Consider the following 21531-nt stretch of genomic DNA (forward strand, 5'->3'; position numbering starts at 1 on the left):
TTGAGTGAAACGCAACAATTGTTGCAGGGATGTTCATCTGGTAAAAATAAATAAATAAATACTAATATGTTCAGTCGTCATTGTGGGTGCGATCACTAAAAATTGGCTTGGTAGCGTGCCTCAAAGAGTTTTTGGAAAATTCAGCCACCGAAGCAAGTTTCATTTCGCCACAAGAGATTTGGTAGACACGTCTCTCATGTTAGACCCACAAAAAGGTTTCAAGAACCCAAAAGACAGAGGCAGTTAGCCATTTTGGTTTCAAGCAGCCATGTTAGAGTCAATCTGACCATTTCTTGAGCGTCCATCAAAAATGAACTTGACCTAGAGATTTTTTTTCCAATTGCTGCCATATTTTAACCACATATGGGCAATACTAAATTACGATGAATTTGAGTTTTTGTCATTGCGTGTGGGCGGAGCATAGTAGTGAAGTTTGATGACTCGCTGTAAAACACAAAACCCTAATATGTCAGCTTCACAAGGTCAGAGCCACTTTAACTAAGCAAAATGACATTTGTTCGGCATGTCTATCACAGGTAGACAAAAAAAAAAGAACAAACAAAAAAAAACAATACCCGAAAATAGTTCCAATTTGTTAGTAACCATTCAATGATGAACTCATCCTGGAGATTTTTGTCCAATTACTATCACATTTGAATCAGGTGCTGCATATAAAACAGATGACAAAACAAATACTGTTAACTCCATATGGTCATAAAGCTGATCAAAGCAAAAAAAGGCCCGCTCATTCTTCGGTTACATGTGAATAAACCTAGAATACGACAGGAGAAAAAGGTGCTTGCTTACCAAGGCTGAACTCCACCTGAGGCATTTTGGGGGCACAAGCAACACCTGAGAGGGAAACAAAGGCTTTGGTTAAAGAAGAAGCGAAGAACTTGGAAAAACTATTCTTGACATTTAATTATGCTCGAGAATAATTAGTGTCGACCAGGTTTTCCCAAATTCAGTCAGGGCTGAAAATGGGTTACAGGTGAATTTCTATTGGGTGCCTGACTGTCAAGAGTCAAATGCTGGAAGCTATTTTATTGATTATCAATCAATCAAAATCTGTACGGAAGATTTTTGTTCTTTACTGCATTCCGTGTCTGTTCTATGCAATCTTGCCACTTCCTTGCGAGGAACAAAACTCGAAAAGGTTAATGGTTTTGGTTATTTAAACATACAGTAAACATATGAACAAAAACAAATACACCAAACCTCTGTAGTAAACCCTTGCTATTGGCGAGAGATTGATTGAGTCTTGGCAGCTGGAATGAATTGACAACCCCTCTAAATGTTTATTCTGTAATTTTCTATATTAATATATTAAACTATACAAGATCACCCTTAAAAATAAATAAATGGCTTACAGATGATTTGTTTTAAAAAAATAAAATAATTGCACCAGAAGTGTGAGGACGCTGGCGTGTATGTCGCCTTCGCAACCCGTAAAAATAACTCTCATGCTATAACGAGCGCCTCCATCATTTGTTAGCTTGCGATTTTTAATAGCCACTCAGCAGAGGAAAAAAACACACAAGCGCCAGACTCTCTTTAACTTCCTCTAAAAATAAGGCCTAAACTCAGCTCCTCCCCTGACATACAAACAGCTTAGAACGATCGAGATGTATGACTTCGGCGTACTTCCTTGACACCAATTACTACTTTCCCCGTTAGCCAGGGCTTTGGCGGTATCTTGTGGCATCTTAGGCCATTACAGAAAGAGCACAGGTAACACAAACAGGTGAGTTTTTCAGCTAATAGCTGATCATAGTTTCCATTAAAAAAACAATAATAATAAAAAGTGAACCATGAATAGGCGAAGGTTCACTATACACTGTTTATCATGGGGAACTGTAGTAAAAAAAAAAAATCCCCCCCCAAAAAACATTTGAGTTTCAAGTGACAGTTCGTCCTGTGGGCCTGACATTTGGCAGCGTATTAGTCCTCCGAGCTTGAAGGGCTCTCTGCTGCCACAGCTCGACATGTCATCGAAGCTTATCAAAGTTTCATCAGCACTGGTGAGGATGTGACAACGGCAGCACACGCCACTTCCCCAAGAACTGGAAAGCCAAGAGTCGACAGAAAGAAAGTTTATTGTGGTAGATAATTGGCCTGTCTGTGTAGCTGAGTGCCTTTGTGCACGTCTGCGTTGCACGTAAAAAATATAGACGGTTGTCTGGTGGGATGTAATGTGGCTCTCTATGACCATATATATATTTTTTTAAACGACCACCCTATAAAGCATGAGGCGAGACATTGCATACTTTGGTTTTGAATCAAAATATACCAGTTTGTCAGTCAGTTGAGGCTTGTCACTGTACTTTTCAGAAAATTCCGGGCTGTCCTTCCTATTCTTCATGCTAATGAGAGCATCTTCTTGCGTAGCATCTGTACTTTTGTTTATGACTTTCACTCACACAACCCCGTCTGGATGTGGTTGATAAAATGCATTCTCCATAGGGTTTAAGTCTGTAGATTTACTTCTTGACATTCATTTTCTATAGCTTGTGTCCTTATTAGGATCACGGGTGACCTGGAGCATATCCCAGCTGACTTTATGCGAGAGAAGCTGGGTACACTCTGGAATAGTCGACAGCCAATCGCAGGGCACATATAGACAGACGTGTACACTCACATTTACATCTATGGACAATTAAGTGTAATTAATAAACCTTGCATGCATGTTTTTTAAATTTGGGAGGAAGACGGAAAGAACATGGAAACTCCCCACTGGAATGGCAGAGCTGAGATTCTAGCCCCAAACCTCAAAACTGTGAGGCAGATGTGATAACAACTAGGGTACTGTTCTTTACGGAGATTGACTTGGCCCATCTAAAATTGTCCACTTGTTTCAAATGATGAACTCCTTTTTTCTTTTGACAGTAGTGTGTTTAGGGACATTAGCTTGCTTTATGATGAATGATCTCCCAATCAATTTGTTTGCATACAGTAGTTCTTTAAATTAGCAGACAATTTTTTTCCCTTAGACAGAGTTCATTCTGTACTTTTGTTCATGTTCATGACCTTTACCCTCCTGGAGGTTGTTGTTTTGGTAGAGGTTACTCCCTTCTATCTACTCTTTAGCAGGTAAAATGCATGCTCTGTAGGGTTTAAGTCCGATGATTGACTTGGCTACTTGGCCAGTTGTTTCCCCTGATGAACTCCTTGTGTTAAATAATTTAAATCAGCAGACAAGACACTTCTGAGTTCATCCTGTACTTCTGTTCTTGCTCATGGCCTTCACTCCTCCCCTCTGAAGGCTGTTACTGATGTCACTAACCGTTGTTTTAGGGTCTTTCTTTACATGTTTCAAAATGTTTCTTGTCATAAACAGCTGCTTGGTTTCCTTGGTCTATCCGTTTGACGTCTGTTACTTAGTACACCAGTGCTTTATTTCTTCTTCAGGGGATTCCAGATGGCTGTATTAGCTGTGGCCAATGTTGCTGATTGATTTTCCATTTTCACCCATACAGAGCTTTTCATGTAGCTTACCCCTTCAGTACAAACGCAGTCTTTGCAGGCAGAAGCCAAATCTGAGCGTCGACATTCGGTGCTATACACGTTAAAACACATTTGCTCACATGAAAAATGGGTGCACCTAAATTAAATCTGTTAATCCACACTAGATGTAGAATAAATCCTTGGAAATGTAAGCTGTACTATTTATGTGTAGTCTCACATTCATTTTATGATGTCAAACGCAAATGTTTTCAGTCTGCAGTAAAATAAAGCAATTGGCCTTACTTTTCCAATACCTTTTGAAAGGGTGTCTATACGCATATTGCATAAAATTGGTGCTATCCAAAATTGCTTGGCCTGGCCGTACTGTATTTTGGTAAGAATTCAATTCGCCACAGTCCATTAGTGGAGCTCATGAGCCATGCTGAGGCCGACTGTGTCCGAGCCCGTCCTGTAAGAGGATTCGTTGCCATTTTCTGTCCAGGGCAGATGTTTCCTCTGTCGGTTTGCGTCCCCGAATGTGAACGTGATGAATGAGATACAGCGCCGGTGACGGATGAGTCGTCGGTCCTGCAGCCATCATCACAACAGGAGCCCCGAAGGACAATGGATAACTAGAAAGTCTTGAGCTGACACTCGCCAAGATTGCAGCGTATTTGCATAATCTACAATGAATGGCAACATCTATCATTTGTGGCGTTTTTGGGAGGCTTTATACACTACTACTACGCTATGTGTAATGACATGTTGCTGTCGTCTCAAAATACTGCAGACACAAAATGAAGGGCATTCCTTTACAAGCATGCAAAATGTTAGCCATCGCAACTTGGTTCAGTGTCAGTCAATCAGTCAGTCTTATTTGAATTCAACCTTTGAGGAATTTACTGTATGTCGTCTTATTTTAACCTGTCAATTTTGGGGATTAACCTATTTTATCTTATTTTACACCGTGTCATTTTGGGTGATTTCGGATAGTCTTATTTGAACAGGTGCAACTTTTGAGGAATTTACGGACATCTGAGTAGAACGTTTGGGAGATTTGAAGGAGTCTTACTTTAACCTTTGCAGCTTTGGGAGATTTATGGTAGTCTTACATATGCAACTTTTAAGGGATTCACATTAGTCTTGTTTTAACAATGTAAATTATTGAGAAATTTACAGTAGTATTTTATTTTTTTAATCTGTGGAATTTTTGAATGATATATGATCGCCTTAGTTTTAACTTTCTAAGGATTTACGGTGGTCTTGTTTTTAACCTTGGCAATTTTTCAGGGATTTATGGTAGTTTTATTTTAACCTGTGCAACAGTCAGCAATTAACGGTAGTTTTAGTTTCATTTTGAGGGATTTGCAATAGTCTTACTTACTTACTTACAGTACTTATGACCTGGGAAACCTTTGTTATTTTCTTTACGTTATTCTTATTGTAATCAGCGCAATCTGTGGGAGACTTGCAGTTGTCTTATTTTAACCTGGGCAACCTTTGGATGTTTTATGGCAGTCTTTTTTTTACCTGCATATTTCTGAGGGATTTACAGTAGTCTTTTTTTAACCAGCGCAACTTCTGGGGGAGATTTATTTTAGTCGAGTGTTTAACTACACTACTTTTGGGGGATTTACAGTCATCTTGTTCGAACCTTCACAGCTTTTTTTTAGGGATTTACAGTAATTTTATTTTCACCTGCACAACCTTTTTGAGGGATTTACACTAGTCTTATTGTAACCATAGCCACTGTGACTTAATTTTACCCCTACACAATAACACTCAATGCTAGGAATCAACTAGACCAAGGCAATTCCAGGATGCCTAATTACAATAATTAAATCCGTTACAGATCAGAGACAATCACAAAGCTAAATGCGGCGTGGACGTGTGGGGAGACAAGTGGCACAGGTGCGCCGCTCACAATCGATATCCGCTGGCATTATGAATATGCTAATGAGCCCGGCGAGGCGGCAGGCGACATGCAGATGCGACTCCCGCGGGGGCCCCAAAAGCAAATGAGGTGTGCATCGCCTGCTGCAGTGCACTCTTCATTGGGGCTGGAGGAATAAAAGCAATATCTATCAAGCCCTGTCTGCAGGTGGCACCATAGGCGTTGTTGGGGGGTGGGAGGCTGCAGCACACAAGTCAGGGTAATTCATTAGAATGTGTGAAAAATCGGGTGGCTGTCTTGGCCCATGACAACTATTGAGAGACGTAGCAGGCGATCATTTAACCTTCTTTCCATTCAGTGGAAGCCCACTTGGAGCTATGGCCTTTAGCTCATGGGAGATAATCAGTCTGTGGGGATGACGGGAGGCGAGTCGCTTCTCATTAACACGGAACCCAGCTGACTTGGTGGTGTATATTCCGTTCTACTTTTATTCGTAGTTTTGTCTTATTTTAACCAGCGTAACTTTTGACAGATTTTGCGGTTGTCTTATTTTAATCAGTGCAACGTTTGAGGGATTTAAAGTTCTGGTACTTTAACATGCCAGTTTTGTGGGGATTAATGGTATGCAGCCTCTTTTTTTTTTTTAACCTGGACATTATTTGGGGATTTATGGTAGTCTTAGCTTAACCTGCACAACATTTGAGGAATTTGTGATAGTTTTACTTTAAGTAAAGTTTTACTTTAACCTGCGAAACACAGTTTTGGGGGGCACTTACACTAGTCTTATTTTATCCTATGAAAGGTTTGAGGGTCTATGCAGTGGTCTCATTTTTACCTGGGCAACATTTAGGGAAATGCCGTAGTCATATTTTAAAATGCCAATTATTTGAGGAATTGATGTTTGTCTTACTGTATTTTAACCCGCACAACTTTTGGGGGATTTACAGTAGTGTTGCTTAAATCTAAGCAACTTTTATTTATTTATTTTTTTTACATTAGTCTGGAAGGTAAGTCTCTCTCTCTCTCTTCACATTAACACAGAACACAGCCGACTTGGTGGTGTGTATTCCATTCTTCTTTTATTAGTACTATTGTCGCTTCCGCCGCAGTGTACTGAGCAGCCAGGGCAGTGACGCCGGTAGTTGGAGTAAAGTTCCATTTTCTGTTCTACGGTTATCATCACATTGTTCCTTTTTTACATTCATTCTACTCACTAGTAATAAACTGCAAACTGAGAAATCCCTTTGTCTAATCCTGCTTCTTAACCCCCCAAAAAAGAAAACAACAATGAAAAAGGCACTTGTTTCTGTTATAATAATCCCTCGCATATTCACATTGTTTTCTGTGGAACCTATCCCCAATGATTCATTGGAAAAATTAAAAAACTACTGTATTCACATTTTCTGTGCTCTTCCTGAAATGTCCTAAAATCCCACAGGATGCCGCAAAAAGCCCCTTTATGAATAGGAAAGTGTAAAGGAATTATGTTGAAGTGATACATCTCAACTGAGAGACAAGCTTTAAATGTGGTGCAAGAGCTAAGTTTAGCCTGGGTTGTTAGCGGAAGTTACAAACAGAGTTTTCAACACTTGTGCATGTACGTGCACACTTCCAGTGCATTTTTTCCAAAATCAAATCATTTGTAAGCCATTTATTTTTAAGGTTAATGTTGTAAAATGAGTTTGAAATGATGAAAGTGTTTTCAGATTATAGTTTGTGGTATAATTACAGTGTAATCTATTAATACAGGCAATTACTCATGGTTTTTCGCTATTCGCGTATAACGTGGCATTATTGTGTGGAAGCTGCGTGGGCTCACTCAGAAATCCTGAATATTCCTGACTCCACAAAAAACAAAACAAAAACAAAAAAATCACCTAGTTGCATATACAGTACTGCAGGCTCAATAAGAACAACAAGCAATTTCCAAAGAGCTTTGATAAAGCCCTCAATGTGGCTATAGCCTCCCTTACCCACTTCATGAATACATATTACATGGAAGAGCTCCAGCCTCGGAACAAGCCCTGTTTGTATTCCCAATTCTATTTACTTTGGATTTGGAGATGATATTAATAATTCACGTGTGTGTGTGTGTGTGTGTGTGTGTGTGTGTGAGAGCGTACGTGCGTGTGGCTGGCTCACCGCGGTGGTTTGATGTTGCCGGCCGTCGTTCTGGTTTTCACCAGATCACAAACACTCCCACGTGAGACGCCTCCTGTCTCGTTTAATCCGCCAGCGAGCACAAATCCCACAAAATTGTGGATTATTTAAACCACGTGAAGCGAGCCCACAACCCCGCCAGCTGCTGTCTTGTTAGCGTGTAATGTTTGGTAGGTAACAGTGTTGCACAAAATGACTAGCTAGCGCTACAAAATGATTAGCTAGCGCTATAGCACAAAAATAACATTGTCTGTCAGTCATTCAGTATTGTCATATTATACAAAATTGACAATTAGTTGGTTCGTTAGACAAACTAGTGAGCAGTATTGCAAAAAAAAAAACAGCCAATAAACTATCAGTATTATGCAAATATACAGATCGTTAGATAACTAGCTAGCAGTATTATTTAAACATGACAGCTAACTAGGTGTTACTTATTTAGTTTGTCATATTATACAAATTTGACAGTCTACTTATCGCACAACAAACAAGCAATATTTTGAAAAAAGTACAGAGTTACATAACTACCTACCAGTATTATATACTTACACGACAGTTAAACAGTTAGAAATGCAAACGTTGTATTACTTTAAACCCGGGGCGTCAAACTAATTTTTGTGGCGCGCTACAATGTAGTTATGGTTTCCCTTTCAGGGTCATTAAGACTCATGTGAAACCATGTATAATCACCTCATCATATTACAGACAAACAAATTAATGGACGGTTTGTTTTGAAATCAGAAGTAAAGAAAAATAATATCAACTATTGTTCAGTTCATTCATCAGTCCTGTATCCCACTAGAATAGATTTAGACCTGGACTGCACAGCAGCCGACTCACATCTCGACATTTGGAACCACAACAAAAGCAATCCGTGACAAGATGACCATTTTTAAAGGGACGATATTTAATGTTATATGGTCGCAAATCGGACCTTGGCACGGAGCATTTTTGCTTCTGAAACCGAATTATGCTCATTCGCCATTAAGAAGAGAAATTGTGTTACTATTTTAGTTGTAAATAGTTTCTTTGCATATCTAAGCTCTATACAAAACCAACTTATTACGAGTAGTTGATTTTTAAATAGTGTTGCGGGCCGTGTCAAATGTTATCGGCATATGCCGAGGGCAACTAAAAAAATGGACGGCAGGCTGCAAGTGGCTCCCGGGTCGTTGTTTGGACACTACTGGTCTATATGTACCTTGCGATTGGCTGGCGACCAGTCCAGGGTTTAGCCCGCCTCTTGCTCAAAGTCAGCTGGGATAGGCTTCAGCACACTCTTGAGCTAAACAAGGATAAGCTCTGTAGAACATTGATGGATGGATGCATTATTTGAACATCTATCCATCTATTCTCAGTACCGCTTATCCTCACAAGGGTCACGGGTATGTTGGGGCCTATCCCAGCTGACTTTGTGCGAGAGGCAAGGTACACCGTAAACAGGTCGCCAACCAATCGCAGAGCACATTTGGACAAACAACCATTCACACTCACATTCCATTTCCACCTATGAACAATTTACAGTCTTCAATTAACCTACTATGCATGTTTTCGGAATGTGGGAGGAAACCGGAGAATGCAGACACAACCCATATAGCCACGGGGGAGAAAATGCAAACCCCACACAGGAAGGCCAGAATCCACGAACCTCAGAACTGTGAGGCAGCTGGGCGAACCACTTGGTCACAGTGCCGGCCTTATTTGAACATATAAACATATGAACAGACAAGACAATTATAAAAGTAAGAAAGCGGCAAAAAACATCAGAATTCAGCATAGTTTGCGTGATAGTACTAATACTACCGATTCCCTGGTTTGTTAGATACAGTAACTAACTAATAATGTGTAAATACCACATAAATAGCTAACAGTCAGTCAGTCAGTTAGTTAGCCGTACAACACAAAACTGACTGTTACTTATCTCGTGAGTGAAAACAACAAAGACAACAAAGTGGCAAACGTCAAGCTTACCCTGCTATGAATAGCCTCCATTAGATTAGCGTAACGACATGGTAGGAGGTGTGTAAAATTGCTATTGGGTTCCGTTCCACGTTTCAAAGTAGCAAGCATCACCCGCTTTCCTGGGCTGTCACCACGGAGGAGGAGAAGGAGGTAAACTATGTCACCTTGCCACCGATAATGTGGGCCTGTCAAGTCCGGCTCTCGCGCGCAACATGCTAATTACGCGCTTTCCTTTGCTCTGCTCGGGTAAACAAAAACGAAGGTAGAGCGCAGCGGGGTGACCGCTCCACTTCCACACCTGTCACGTCATCCACAAAAGTGAACGCACGCTCCCGTATATGTAGGGTTCAACATGGGGTTGGAGTGTGTAAATGCAAATGTGTTTGCGTGTATGGATTAAGACAAAAGATGTAGGAGCTTTTACTCTCCTTTGGGAAGATGAAGCGGCATTGGGTTCGCATACCAATGCAGTGGTACACTAGTTTGAGAGCTGTATTCACTCTCTTAGTTGGTTCGGTAGGTAATAGTATGATACAAAACTAACAGTGTCGTTCATTAGAGAACTAACGAGGTAGTATTGTGTAAATACAACAGTTAACTAGCTAAAAGTAAGTTAGTAATTTAGGAAAGTAGGAGTACGATACAACGACATTTAGTTAGCAGTATTGTGTAAAGCAGAATATACTAGTTTTGTACCTAACTAAATAGCGAGCAGTATTACGCCAGTCAGTCAGTCTAGGTGATAGCACTATTACACAAAATAACAAGTTAGGTAGCTTCAGCTGTTCAACAGTCCTGGGTCTCCGTTGTCGTATTTTACGCTTCATAATGCGCCACACATTTTCAATGGGAGACAGGTCTGGACTGCAGGCAGGCCAGTCTAGTACCCGCACTCTTTCACTACGAATCCACGCTGTTGTAACACGTGTTTTAGCATCGTCTTGCTGAAATAAGCAGAGGCGTACATGAAAAAGACGTTGCTTGTATGGCGGGATATGTTTCTCCAAAACCTGTATGTACCTTTCAGCATTAATGGTGCCTTCACAGATGTGGAAGTTACCCATGCCATTGGGACTAACACAGCCCCATATCATCACAGATGCTGGCTTTTGAACTTTGCGTCCATAACAGTCCGGATGTTTCTTTTCCTCTTTGGCCCTAAGGACACAACGTCCACAATTTCCAAAAATAATTTGAAATGTGGACTCGTCGGCCCACAGAACACTTTTCCACTTTGCATCAGTCCATCTTAGATGAGCTCGGGCCCAGAGAAGCCAGAGGCGTTTCTGGGTGTTGTTGATAAATGCCTTTTGCTTTGCATATTAGAGATTTAAGTTGCACTTACGGATGTAGCGCCGAACTGTATTTACTGACATTGGTTTTCTGAAGTGTTCCTTAGCCCATGTGGTGATATCCTTTACACATTGATGTCGGTTTTTGATGCAGTGCCGCCTGAGGGATCGAAGGTCACAGGCATTCGATGTTGGTTTTCGGCCTTGCCGCTGACATGCAGTGATTTCTCCAGATTCTCTGAACCTTTTGATGATATTATGGACTGTAGATGATGAAATCCATAAATTCCTTGCAATTGTACATTGAGGGACATTGTCCTTAAACTGTTCGACTATTTTCTCAGGCATTGTATTCTGTTTTTATTTGTTTAACACAACGTCCCAACTTCTTTGGAATTGGGGTTGTAGAAAGGACATTTAGCAGTACTCCTACTACTTTGTCGATTTACAGTAAGTAAGCTAGTTGGTTTACATAGCATACATAGTTACTAAGTTAGGTAGGTCAGTACAAGAGCCCGACCGATATGGAATTTGTGGGGCCAATACCGATATTGGGGGAGCAAAGCCGACATCAAATACATGGCCTGATATCTGATAAATTGGCTGATAACCAATATATTGGCCGATGTATGAAATAAGAACTGATATATTCAGGCTATATACCGTACAAGAACAATTCTTTAAATACACCAAATTTGATTCAAGACAAAGTAGCAGAACACTATTAATTCACAAAAACATCGACGCAATATCTATTAGTCCTATTTACTAGCTATTGAAAAAGTTCCATCTGCAGCCACTGGTATTTGCAAACAACTCAAAAGTGTGGGGGGGGGGGGGGGAATAGTAGACTAAACAGAATTAGAAATATTCAAATCATGCTTCACATTACTAGACTTAATACAAGGGACTAACCCAGATTTTAAGTAAACAATGCAGCTGGTTTTAATACAGTTCACAAAATTACAACTGCATACATTAGAACTTTTTTCAAAATATATATTTTTTAAGACATTAATTTGAGAATTTATGAGCCCTGGTAAATCCTACATGGCAGTATAAAGTGAAGTGTGACACTGTATAGTGGTCATATATTAATGGTGGACATGGGAGTTGAAACATGACATGACAGTTGAGGAATTATTGTGGTCATATTGTTCATACAAGGGGTTGTTATCAGGGGCTTTCCCACCGCAGGAACCTTTGCAGGAACTTCCCTAGCTTCCCTCGTCCCCACCAAAACAAAAACAAAAAAAACTGCCAGCAAGGTCCGCCGCTGGCCGACTCGGTTCCGCTAAAGAGCGGAGGTCCGAGCCCAAGCGGCCGCGTGCGTCTTCCTTGGTAGGGCCAGAGGAGAGGAACACCGGCGTGAGGTTGCTCAGTGGGGACGCTCTGATGGTCCAATCCAGCTGATTGATTTGCATTGATTTTGGACCCACTGCTGGCATGGTTGCTTGTGACGAAACTCCGACCTGCATGATGGCTCATATTTTCTGTCGCTTATAACGCTAATTTCATGAAATGCCTCAACTACAAATGCCTTTTCGCTGTGTTATATTTTTACCTTATTATGTATTTTAGCCTCACAGTTCTGAGGACCCGGGTTCAATCCCCGGCCCCGCCTGTGTGGAGTTTGCACGTTCTCCCCGTGCCTGCGTGGGTTTTCTCCGGGCACTCTGGTTTCCTCCCACATCCCAAAAAAAAACATGCATGAATTGGAGACTCTAAATTGCCCGTAGGTGTGACTGTGAGTGCGAATGGTTGTTTGTTTGTATGTGCCCTGCGATTGGCTGGCAACCAGTTCAGGGTGTACTAAGCCTCCTGCCCGATGACAGCTGGGATAGGCTCCAGCACGCCCGCGACCCGCGCGAGGAGAAGCGGCTCAGAAAATGGATGGATGGATGGATGTATTTTAACCGGCAGGGTGGCCGACTGGTTAGCACATCTGCCTCACAGTTCTGAGGACTGGGGTTCAATACCAGCCCCGCCTGTGTGGAGTTTGCATGTTCTCCCCGTGCCTGCGTGGGTTTTCTCCAGGTACACCGGTTTCCTCCCACATCCCAAAAACATGCACGGTAGGTTGATTGAAGACTCTAAAATGCCCGTAGGTGTGAATGTGAGTGCGAATGGTTGTTTGTTTGTATGTGCCCTGCGATTGGCTGGCAACCAGTTCAGGGTGTACCCCGCCTCCCGCCCAATGATAGCTGGGATAGGCTCCAGCATTCCCGCGACCCTTGTGAGGAGAAGTGGCTCAGAAAATGGATGGATGGATAGTTTTTATATATGCATGTTTTGTGGCACACTCTTTAATTTGACTTTGGAATTAATTGAAAATGATTAACATCGTTATTATATATGATCAGTGTCTGTATTTTTAGCAAGCCTTCCGATTATACCAACCTTTTCAAAATAAGACAAAAATTCCGAAAGTTATGGGGCCATCTCTCGCAACTTTAAACATCGCATTGGTTTAGATGCGTCAAACAAATGCCCTTTTATCGAGAAATAGGGATGTGGTTTATGCAGATTGCAGCTCACGGGAACACATGTCATTTCGTATAAATTCTGATTCAGTAACATGCGCACGGTGGTGAGAAGAAAATTGGGCGGTACGCACGTGTCATAAATCCGACTGATTTTGCGTATACGCTCAACTTGTGGGCAGAGTAAGAACATTTGTACGCATTTATTTGTGAATGAGGACCATTGACTCCATCCACACAGACAGGAGGCGCAGCATACAAACACAAGTAAACGAGCGTACCAAACAACATTTTCGCAACCACTCAAGCAAATACCAGACCAGCCAAAATGACAAGGCCCCTCTTTCCCACATACCACTGGGGTTTTTTACTCCAACCACATGGCGAAACCCTAAACTACTACTTAATGCAGGCAGTGTGCCATGCCACAAATGTAAACTAGCTTGTTAAATACACCGACTAGGACTTGTCTGGCTCATTTCTGCAGTGCCCAACATGAGCATGGTGGCCTTAAGTGCTCAGATAGTCTCAATTCAGTTTTCTTCGATGAGGTTCAGACCACTGTATTTTTTTTCCTTCCTTTAAAAGTATGTTTATGAGAATGGATAGAGGATGAGGATGAGGCAACAAATGTGAGGTAGCCGGGATATCTACCAGAAATGTTCCACCCATTTGCAACTCCCCTTTTATAATATGCCACCCTCAACCTACTTGTTAACTGTGTTTCCCTAACTTTGTTTTTACTCTCTGGGGTATCCACCTGTATCCTATTTCTCTTGGACACACCCACACAGGTACACACTTCATGTGGTGTGTTTTGAAGGACGAGAAAGCAATCTGCTGCCAGCGCAATAACAAACAGATGGGAAAACGATAAATCAACAGGGATGCTTAACTGCGACGAGAGTATCTGGACACAGGTGGACGACATACTGTACTGCAGTTGCAGGACGCAGGTGGAGGAGCAGGATGAAGAAACGACAAAGCAAAGCAACCACAGTGCAGGAGGCTCACCGGTCGCATGAGGCAGCTCCTCTCCGGGGCAACTGCTCAGCTCCTTCAGGTCAACCACGCAGTAAACCCCCTCCCGAGCTCCGTCCATCTGTCCGGCTCCACCTTCTGGTCCTCCACCTCTTGGCCCACCTCCTCTGCGGAACACCGGGGTTCAGTTCAGTTCCCCCCCCCCCCCCCCTCCCACTTCCGACTAACGATGCAGTTGGACCGGGAAGCTCCTGTCACGGCGATAGCGATCTGCGACCGCACTCGAGCAGCATCTGAGATGCTTTTGAGAGGAGAGGGACCAGCCAGAGACCGGGAAAAGGGAGGGAGGAGAGAGGGTGGCGGTGGGGCGGGAGAGAGGGGGTGGCAATAGGTGGAGAGTGATGAGGGAGTAAGACTGGGAATGAAAGAAAAAGCAGGACAGAATTGATGTTATGTGCGATACACTGCTCTATCCATTAATCTCGGGCTGCCCGAGCGCACCTAGACGACAGGACACGGCACCCAAAAAAAAAAAACCAACACACACACACAAACACACGCACAGAACTCTCTCCTCTGCTCTCTTTTCCTCCTCTCTCCTCACTGAACGCAGACATGTTCCCTCTGATTCCTGTCATCCGTCTGCCTCACACAAAATCCCACTGCCCGCATGGGTCTCTAGTTCTGTTCTTACTAGTCCAAAAATCTTAGAAAAGATGTAGATGCTTTTTGTACACGTCCATTGGACAGTGAAACATATCTGAAAAAGTTTGATTCTACAACCACACGGTAATTTACCTTGATTTTTTTTTTTGCTACCTGATTTAGTGAGACTAAACTAGTAGACTTAAGTAGAGTTGCCTAAATTGCAAGGCAATTCATTCATTCATCTTCCGTTCCGCTTCTCCTCACTAGGGTCGCGGGCGTGTTGGAGCCTATCCCAGCTATCTTCGGGGTACACCGTGAACTGGTCGCCAGCCAATCGCAAGGCACATATAACCAAACAACCATTCACACATCTCATTCATACCTATGGGTAATTTAGAGTCTTCAATTAACCTACTCTGCATGCTTTTGGGATGTGGGAGGAAACCGGAGTACCCGGAGAAAACCCACGTAAGCACGGGGAGAACATGCAAACTCCACACAGGCCGGGCCGGGATTTGAATCCGGGTCCTCAGAACTATGAGGCGGATGTGCTAACCAGTCATCCGCTGTGCCGCCTTGGCTAAATCAATCAAACTTTATTTGTCAGCACTTTTCATACAATAAATTGCAACACAAAGCGCTGTACATACATAAATTGGAATATAAAAATAAATCCTACCCGCCCGCCGTTTGTCCACAGGCATACACACAGACACACATACAGGTTAATACCATAATGACCTAATAACCTGAGGCTGAATGCAGAGCATCCAGGCGAGGAAACATCGTCTCAGGGAGCCATCGGCACCAGGACTGGACAACAGGCCGCGGCCACAGGCTAGCAGGATGGATCCCCCGATGGAGAGGGCTCCCTCTGAGGAAACACTGGAAACAGTCAACTCTAAAGTTACCATAAAAGTTCTCTCAATGAGTTAGGATAAAAAACATTCGTGTGCAGCACCAGAAAGGCGGACCAGATATAATAATAAAAATAATAATAATAATAATAATAATAATAAAAAAAAACTTGCAGTGATGCTTGTACTGCCGCCTATGGGAATCAACAAGCTTTTAGGGCCTTTGTTGATGTGGATGTGCTTTAGTGAGTGTCCTACATGTTTGATAAGCGCAGACAGTATGTGCAATCCTCTTCTTGTAACGTCAGCTTCAACAGCGGCCTGCGCTCAAACCACAACGTCTTTGCATTTGTTATTGTGTCACCCACTAAATCGATGCCAATTCGCAATCACGATTGCTTGTTTGTGTGTGTGCGTGCGTGCGTGTGCGCGCGTGCGTGTTCAGTTTAATAGAACGTCGCCTCACACAGTGATGAAATGTCCTATACAATGTAGTTCACTCCTGTAAGAAAAGTATTGACTTTGATTGAACAGATTGTACAGATCTCCATTACATCATGAAAGTGGTTATGTGCTTGTTTGTTTGTTTGTTTTTGTTTGATGGTTACGTCCAGCGGCACGTTGGACGACCGGTTAGAGCGTCTGCCTCACAGTTCTGAGGAGCGGGGTTCAATCCCCAGTCCCGCCTGTGTGGAGTTTGCATGTTCTCCCCGTGCCTGCGTGGCTTTTCTCCGGGCACTCCGGTTTCCTCCCACATCCCAAAAACATGCAGAGTAGGTTAATTGAAGACTCTAAATTACCCATAGGTATGAATGAGATGTGTGAATGGTTGTTTGGTTATATGTGCCTTGCGATTGGCTGGCGACCAGTTCACGGTGTACCCCGCCTCTCGCCCAAAGATAGCTGGGATAGGCTCCAACACGCCCGCGACCCTAGTGAGGAGAAGCGGCTCAGGAAATGGATGGATGGATGGTTACGTCCATAGTTTTTGTTATTCAGCAAAATAGTTGGCAAGTTCACTAAATGGCTGGTTACGTAGCTAGATGCCAAGTTGGTTAGTCGTTTGTTAGCTATCTATTCTCAAGGCACTGGTCTGAGTTGGGGCTGCTGACGATTTCCCTGAATGATGATAAATTACTCCTTGCCGGAGCAATAAGATGCGAGGTGAATTGAGTCGATGCGAGGAGGCTTCTTCCTCACTTCCTATCCTACTTCCGTTGACGCCAACCGCCCCCCCCCCCCAATCCCCCCCCCCCCCCTTCCCCGCAAACAAATCAGCATGAACACCGCCGTCTTCCTCGTAATGGGAATGTCCATCCATTAGTATTATCATTCAGCTTCTTGTAAAGGCGACACATGTTGTCTTATCAAAGACTGACTGATAAAAGAGGACTGGGGGGAAATCAATAGGAAAACTAACTGCAGATGGAGACGAGTGCAATGTAGCGGTGGAGAAAGTAAACATAGCCTATCGTGGAAAATAGATTCCCACATTAATCTCCTCCACAAAGCACTTAGACCCATTAGAAGCTTTGCAAAATGCTCCATGGCTGTGTTAACCCACAGTTACTTTAGCTCATGCATGGTGGATACAGCGTGTGTGCGTGCGTGCGTGCATGTAGTTGCGTGCATTTAACAAAGAGACATACATTTAATGAGACTAAAATCATAATTTTGAAAATAAAGTCTATATGTTATGAGAATTATGTAATAATTTTATGAAAAAAATATATTTTTTTTTAAGAAAAAATTTGTCATAAGACGAAGTAAATTTTACAAGAAAAAATAGATCATTTTATAAGCATATAATCGTCATTACAAGATTAGCATTCCAATTGGGCAAAATTTATGTCGGAATTTTACAAGAATTCAGAATTTCACAAGAAAAAGGTGTATTTTATGAAACATAATTTTACAGTTTCAATGAGTTAAAGTTAGAATTTTACGAGACTGAAGTTTTCATTTTACAGAAAAGGGACAAAATAAAATTGACAATAAAATTGTACTATCATAAGCAATGTCAAAATATGAGAATGAAGTCATCATTTCATGAGGAAAAAGCATAATTTCCCAAGAATAAAGTCAGTTATGAGAGTACAATTGGCCTGTTAGAAGAATGAAATAAAAATAAAAAAATCAGTCGAAAAACGATTAGTACAATAGTTCTTACACAGTCAGTTACTCAGGTTGCAAACACCATCCTGTTCCCAATCTGTTTACAATGCTATCAAGCGCCTTCAGATGTTGAGTAGTTTTACACAATTTTTGTATTTTGTTCTTGTTTATTTGAAAAATAACTAATAAAAAAACTTGCTGATTGACTGGCTTTGGCCTAGGAGGAGGTCTGCACTCTACTGACTGACATTCCACTCACCAGCTCTCATGTAACCCGGTACTGGATCTCCACAGACTCATTCAGTCCGACTGCCTTAGCACTCGACAAACAAGCCAACAAGCGCTTCGGCCTGATGCGTCAAGCGGACCTTTAGATAAGACAAGGGAGCGTGAACGCGAATGGTGCTCGGGGATCGACGTGTGGCTGTGATTTATGGGAAAAGGTCAGACCTCTTGCAGGGAGGAGACGCTTAAGGTCGAAACGTGGGCCGATTCCAATCCAAAGCTGTTGTTGTTTTCGTTGTTGTTTTTATCTGGTGATGCTGATGCTGCTGCGGGTCAACGGGAGGCCTTCCTCTTACAACTACGACTTCACTAGGAGAAAACAACAATACAGAGTCAAATGTCAGAAGCAATTTTAGTGATCATCAGTCACTTCTTGGCTTTTTGATTCATACTGACAGATCACCCAACGATCTACCTAACCACCAAAGTGACGGACCAACAAAGTCCAACTCACTCACTGACCATCCACCCAACAGATCGCCAAGTGAATTGAATAATCAACGTACTATCGGACTCACTAACTAACCAACCAAGCTGATGACTGCCCAACCGACTAACTAACCTGACAACGGATCTTAAATTATTATTATTATTTTTTGCATAGTTTCCCCCTACTTTGTTTAAATCATCAAACAAATAGACATTTCAGACAAAAATAACCAAAGTAAACATAAAATAATGTTTAAATGATAATTGTATTTATTAAGGGAAAAAAATATTAAAAGAAGTCACTGACGATGTAGTGGTACACTCACGTGACTCTAGTGCAGGCAGCGTGGGTTCAGTTCCCAATCAGTGGCGGTGTGAATGTGATTGCGTGTTGCCCTGTGACTGACTGGTCAGTTCAGGGTGTAGTCCGTCTTTCACCCGAAGTCAGCTGGGATAGGCTCTGGCATGCCCGCGACCCTAACCAGGATAAGCAGTTCAGGAAATGGATGGATGGAAAATATTAAAAGCTACCTAGCCCTCTGTAAAAAAGTAATTGCACCCCTTGTTAAATCATTGAATTAATAGGGGCTAATCACCATTTTGGAAAGCCAAGTTCATTTTCCCTGACCACACCCAAACCTGGTTACTTCCAGATCACAAAGGAACCCAAGACAACATCTAAGAACTGCAGGCCTCCCTTGCCTTACTTAAGGTTACTGTTCATGACTCAACAATAAGGAAAAGACTGGGCAAAAATGGCATCCATGGCAGAGTTCCAAGGCAAAAATCACTCCTGACCAAAAAGAATATAAGGCTCGTCTTCTGCAAAAGAAAATAAACTAATCTTAATGGTTCCCAAGACTTTTGTGAGAATATTCTATTGATTGACAAGACGAAAGAAGATGGTGTTAGAAGGTGTTATATCTGCCGTAAATGTAACACAGCATTTCAAAAGTTAGACATGGTGGTGGTAGTGTGATGGTTTGGTGGTGCTTTTCTACTTCAGGACCTGGACGACTTGCTGTGATTGACGGAACCATGAATTCTGCTCTTTACCAGAAAATGCTGATCAGTTCTTTATCTCCAACTCAAGTGCACTTGGGTTCTGCAGCAGGACAACGATCCAAAACACACCAGCAAGTTGAATCTGAAAGAAATGCTGTGGCATGACCTTAAAAATCTGCTCATACTCCAAAACCCTCCAGCGTTGCTGGATTAAAGCAATTCTGTAAAGAGAAGTGGCCCAATATATCGCCTCAGAAAGAAAAGGCTTGATTTCAGGTTTTTTCACACAGTGCCAGGTAGCTCCAAATATTTTTTCCTTTAATAAATAACATCACAATTTAGAGTTTTTCTTGGGTAATCTTTTCTCGATGATCTTAAATATTAAAGAGGGGAAACTATGCAAAAAAATTATAATTTGAGAAGGGGGCAAATACTTTTTCATGGCACTGTACACACACACGCACGCACGCACACACACACACACACACACACACGCATGAAAAGAGATGCTTTGGGCCTTACAAACAGGAATGAATCATCTGCATCTGTTTACTCTTCACAGCATCATTGACAGCTGAAAAACAAGCACAATACAAAAAGCATTTTCAATTGAAAGTTGTAGGCTGAAAGTATGTTACATTTTTGTAGCCCCTATTTCATTACCTGCGAGGGTTGTGGGTGGGTGAGAGACTAATCATGCAGCAGTCACTTCTTGAAAGAATCACTGTTTCCTTGTTATTGCCGTGAACAAAAGAGCCCCGGATACAATGGGAGTCAGTGTGAAATGTAAAAGCAGCGTACAAGAGCTCATGCAAATGTCCTCTTTTATCAATGCAATTTGGCAATCACGGATGGGCCTCTGTAATGACTCGCAACGACGATTGAAGACTAGCAAGTGGTCTCCTTCTGGGTTTTGTATTAAAAACATACCAGCGTGGCTGACTTTCATTTCCTGCAGGAAGGGAAAGTGTAAAAATGAGCTAAGGTACGACTTCCTGTCGGAGAGTTGGTGAGGGTGTTGAAATATTCATGAGTTGCAGGGATAATAAGCATTTTTCCGGCTTAAAAAAAAAAAAAAAAAAAAAAAAAAAAAAAACAGCTTTAAAAGTCACTTGGTTGGTTGGTTAGTTAGTAAACAACATGTAGGCTACCTACTGGTTGCTGCACTCTCATGATTGTGGCTCCAGTGTACAATACAATGGAATTGTAACTTAACTGACCAACCACCGAACTAACTAACTGAGCAAACAGCCAACTGAGTGGCTGAACCACTGCTTAACCAACTGACCAACCCACTGCACTCAGGGCTCGAGACTGCGACCGAATTGGTCTTTTTTCAGCTTGTGCCATTAAAAATGTTGTCTCGTCCCACTTGCGCAAGTGCACGTTTTAATGGTTGAAAGTCGCCTTTTTTTGCACTGCAATCTCTCCTCCTGTACGCTACCCGAGAGAGCCGTCTTCATTGTTGTTTTGGATTAAATTTGAGTTAAAAGCGACTCGCTCCAGTATGATTGGCTGTCTGCTACAACGTAATTAATTGCTTCTTACATATAGGATAGTCACATAGTATTATCCACAGCATCGTCGCTTACATTTGCGCGTCACAGACAGGCCAGTATGCCGTTGTGTCTTGCCAGTGAAGTGGCCACCATGTAGCTATATTGACGCCGCTAATTATTAATTTCAAAAGACAAGTGTGAGCTGACAATGGATCTGGACTGCTGGTGAGCTAGCTAGCTGGCCCGCACCTACCTTGTGAAGTCCGGGAAGGAGGTAAATGTGTTGGGGTGCTATACGCTAACTGCAAAAATTGCCTGCTTTAATTTGTCTCTCGTTTTCATTTGAGTCATTATAACAAATACAGTCTTATGTAAAGGTTAGCTGGTAAATATATCTACTGTATATTAAGGAACTCTCCCAACCGTGTTTATAGCATAGACATATGTCCAAAGTTAAAAAGCCCAGATACCTTTCAA

At 42.1% G+C, this 21531-nt stretch overlaps 1 protein-coding gene and 1 long non-coding RNA gene across 9 annotated transcripts in view; both read right to left on the minus strand.

Moving 5' to 3' along the window:
* Positions 1-14402, minus strand: part of inpp4b (inositol polyphosphate-4-phosphatase type II B) — a 157207-nt gene extending 142805 nt beyond the window's left edge. For 4 of the 8 annotated variants that reach the window (XM_061770876.1, XM_061770874.1, XM_061770875.1 and 1 more), the window contains exons 1-2: positions 14250-14400; positions 808-852 (exon numbers count right to left, since the gene is read on the minus strand). In XM_061770876.1, coding sequence (XP_061626860.1) covers positions 808-852; positions 14250-14337 — 133 coding nt within the window. In that variant the 5' untranslated portion in view covers positions 14338-14400. Of the gene's footprint in view, positions 1-807; positions 853-14249 lie in introns of all 8 variants that reach the window. The other 4 variants (XM_061770878.1, XM_061770877.1, XM_061770879.1 and 1 more) reach the window with 3 other exon arrangements.
* Positions 14403-17830: 3428 nt separating this feature from the next.
* Positions 17831-20401, minus strand: LOC133477470 (uncharacterized). Its single transcript, XR_009788377.1, has 5 exons — positions 20219-20401; positions 20078-20129; positions 18877-19027; positions 18287-18430; positions 17831-18204 (listed from the first exon to the last, which is right to left on the minus strand). It is a non-coding gene; the product is annotated as an uncharacterized LOC133477470 (long non-coding RNA).
* Positions 20402-21531: the final 1130 nt, after the last annotated feature.

The sequence above is a fragment of the Phyllopteryx taeniolatus genome, chromosome 4, assembly GCF_024500385.1.
Source record: "Phyllopteryx taeniolatus isolate TA_2022b chromosome 4, UOR_Ptae_1.2, whole genome shotgun sequence".
Taxonomy (NCBI): domain Eukaryota; kingdom Metazoa; phylum Chordata; class Actinopteri; order Syngnathiformes; family Syngnathidae; genus Phyllopteryx; species Phyllopteryx taeniolatus.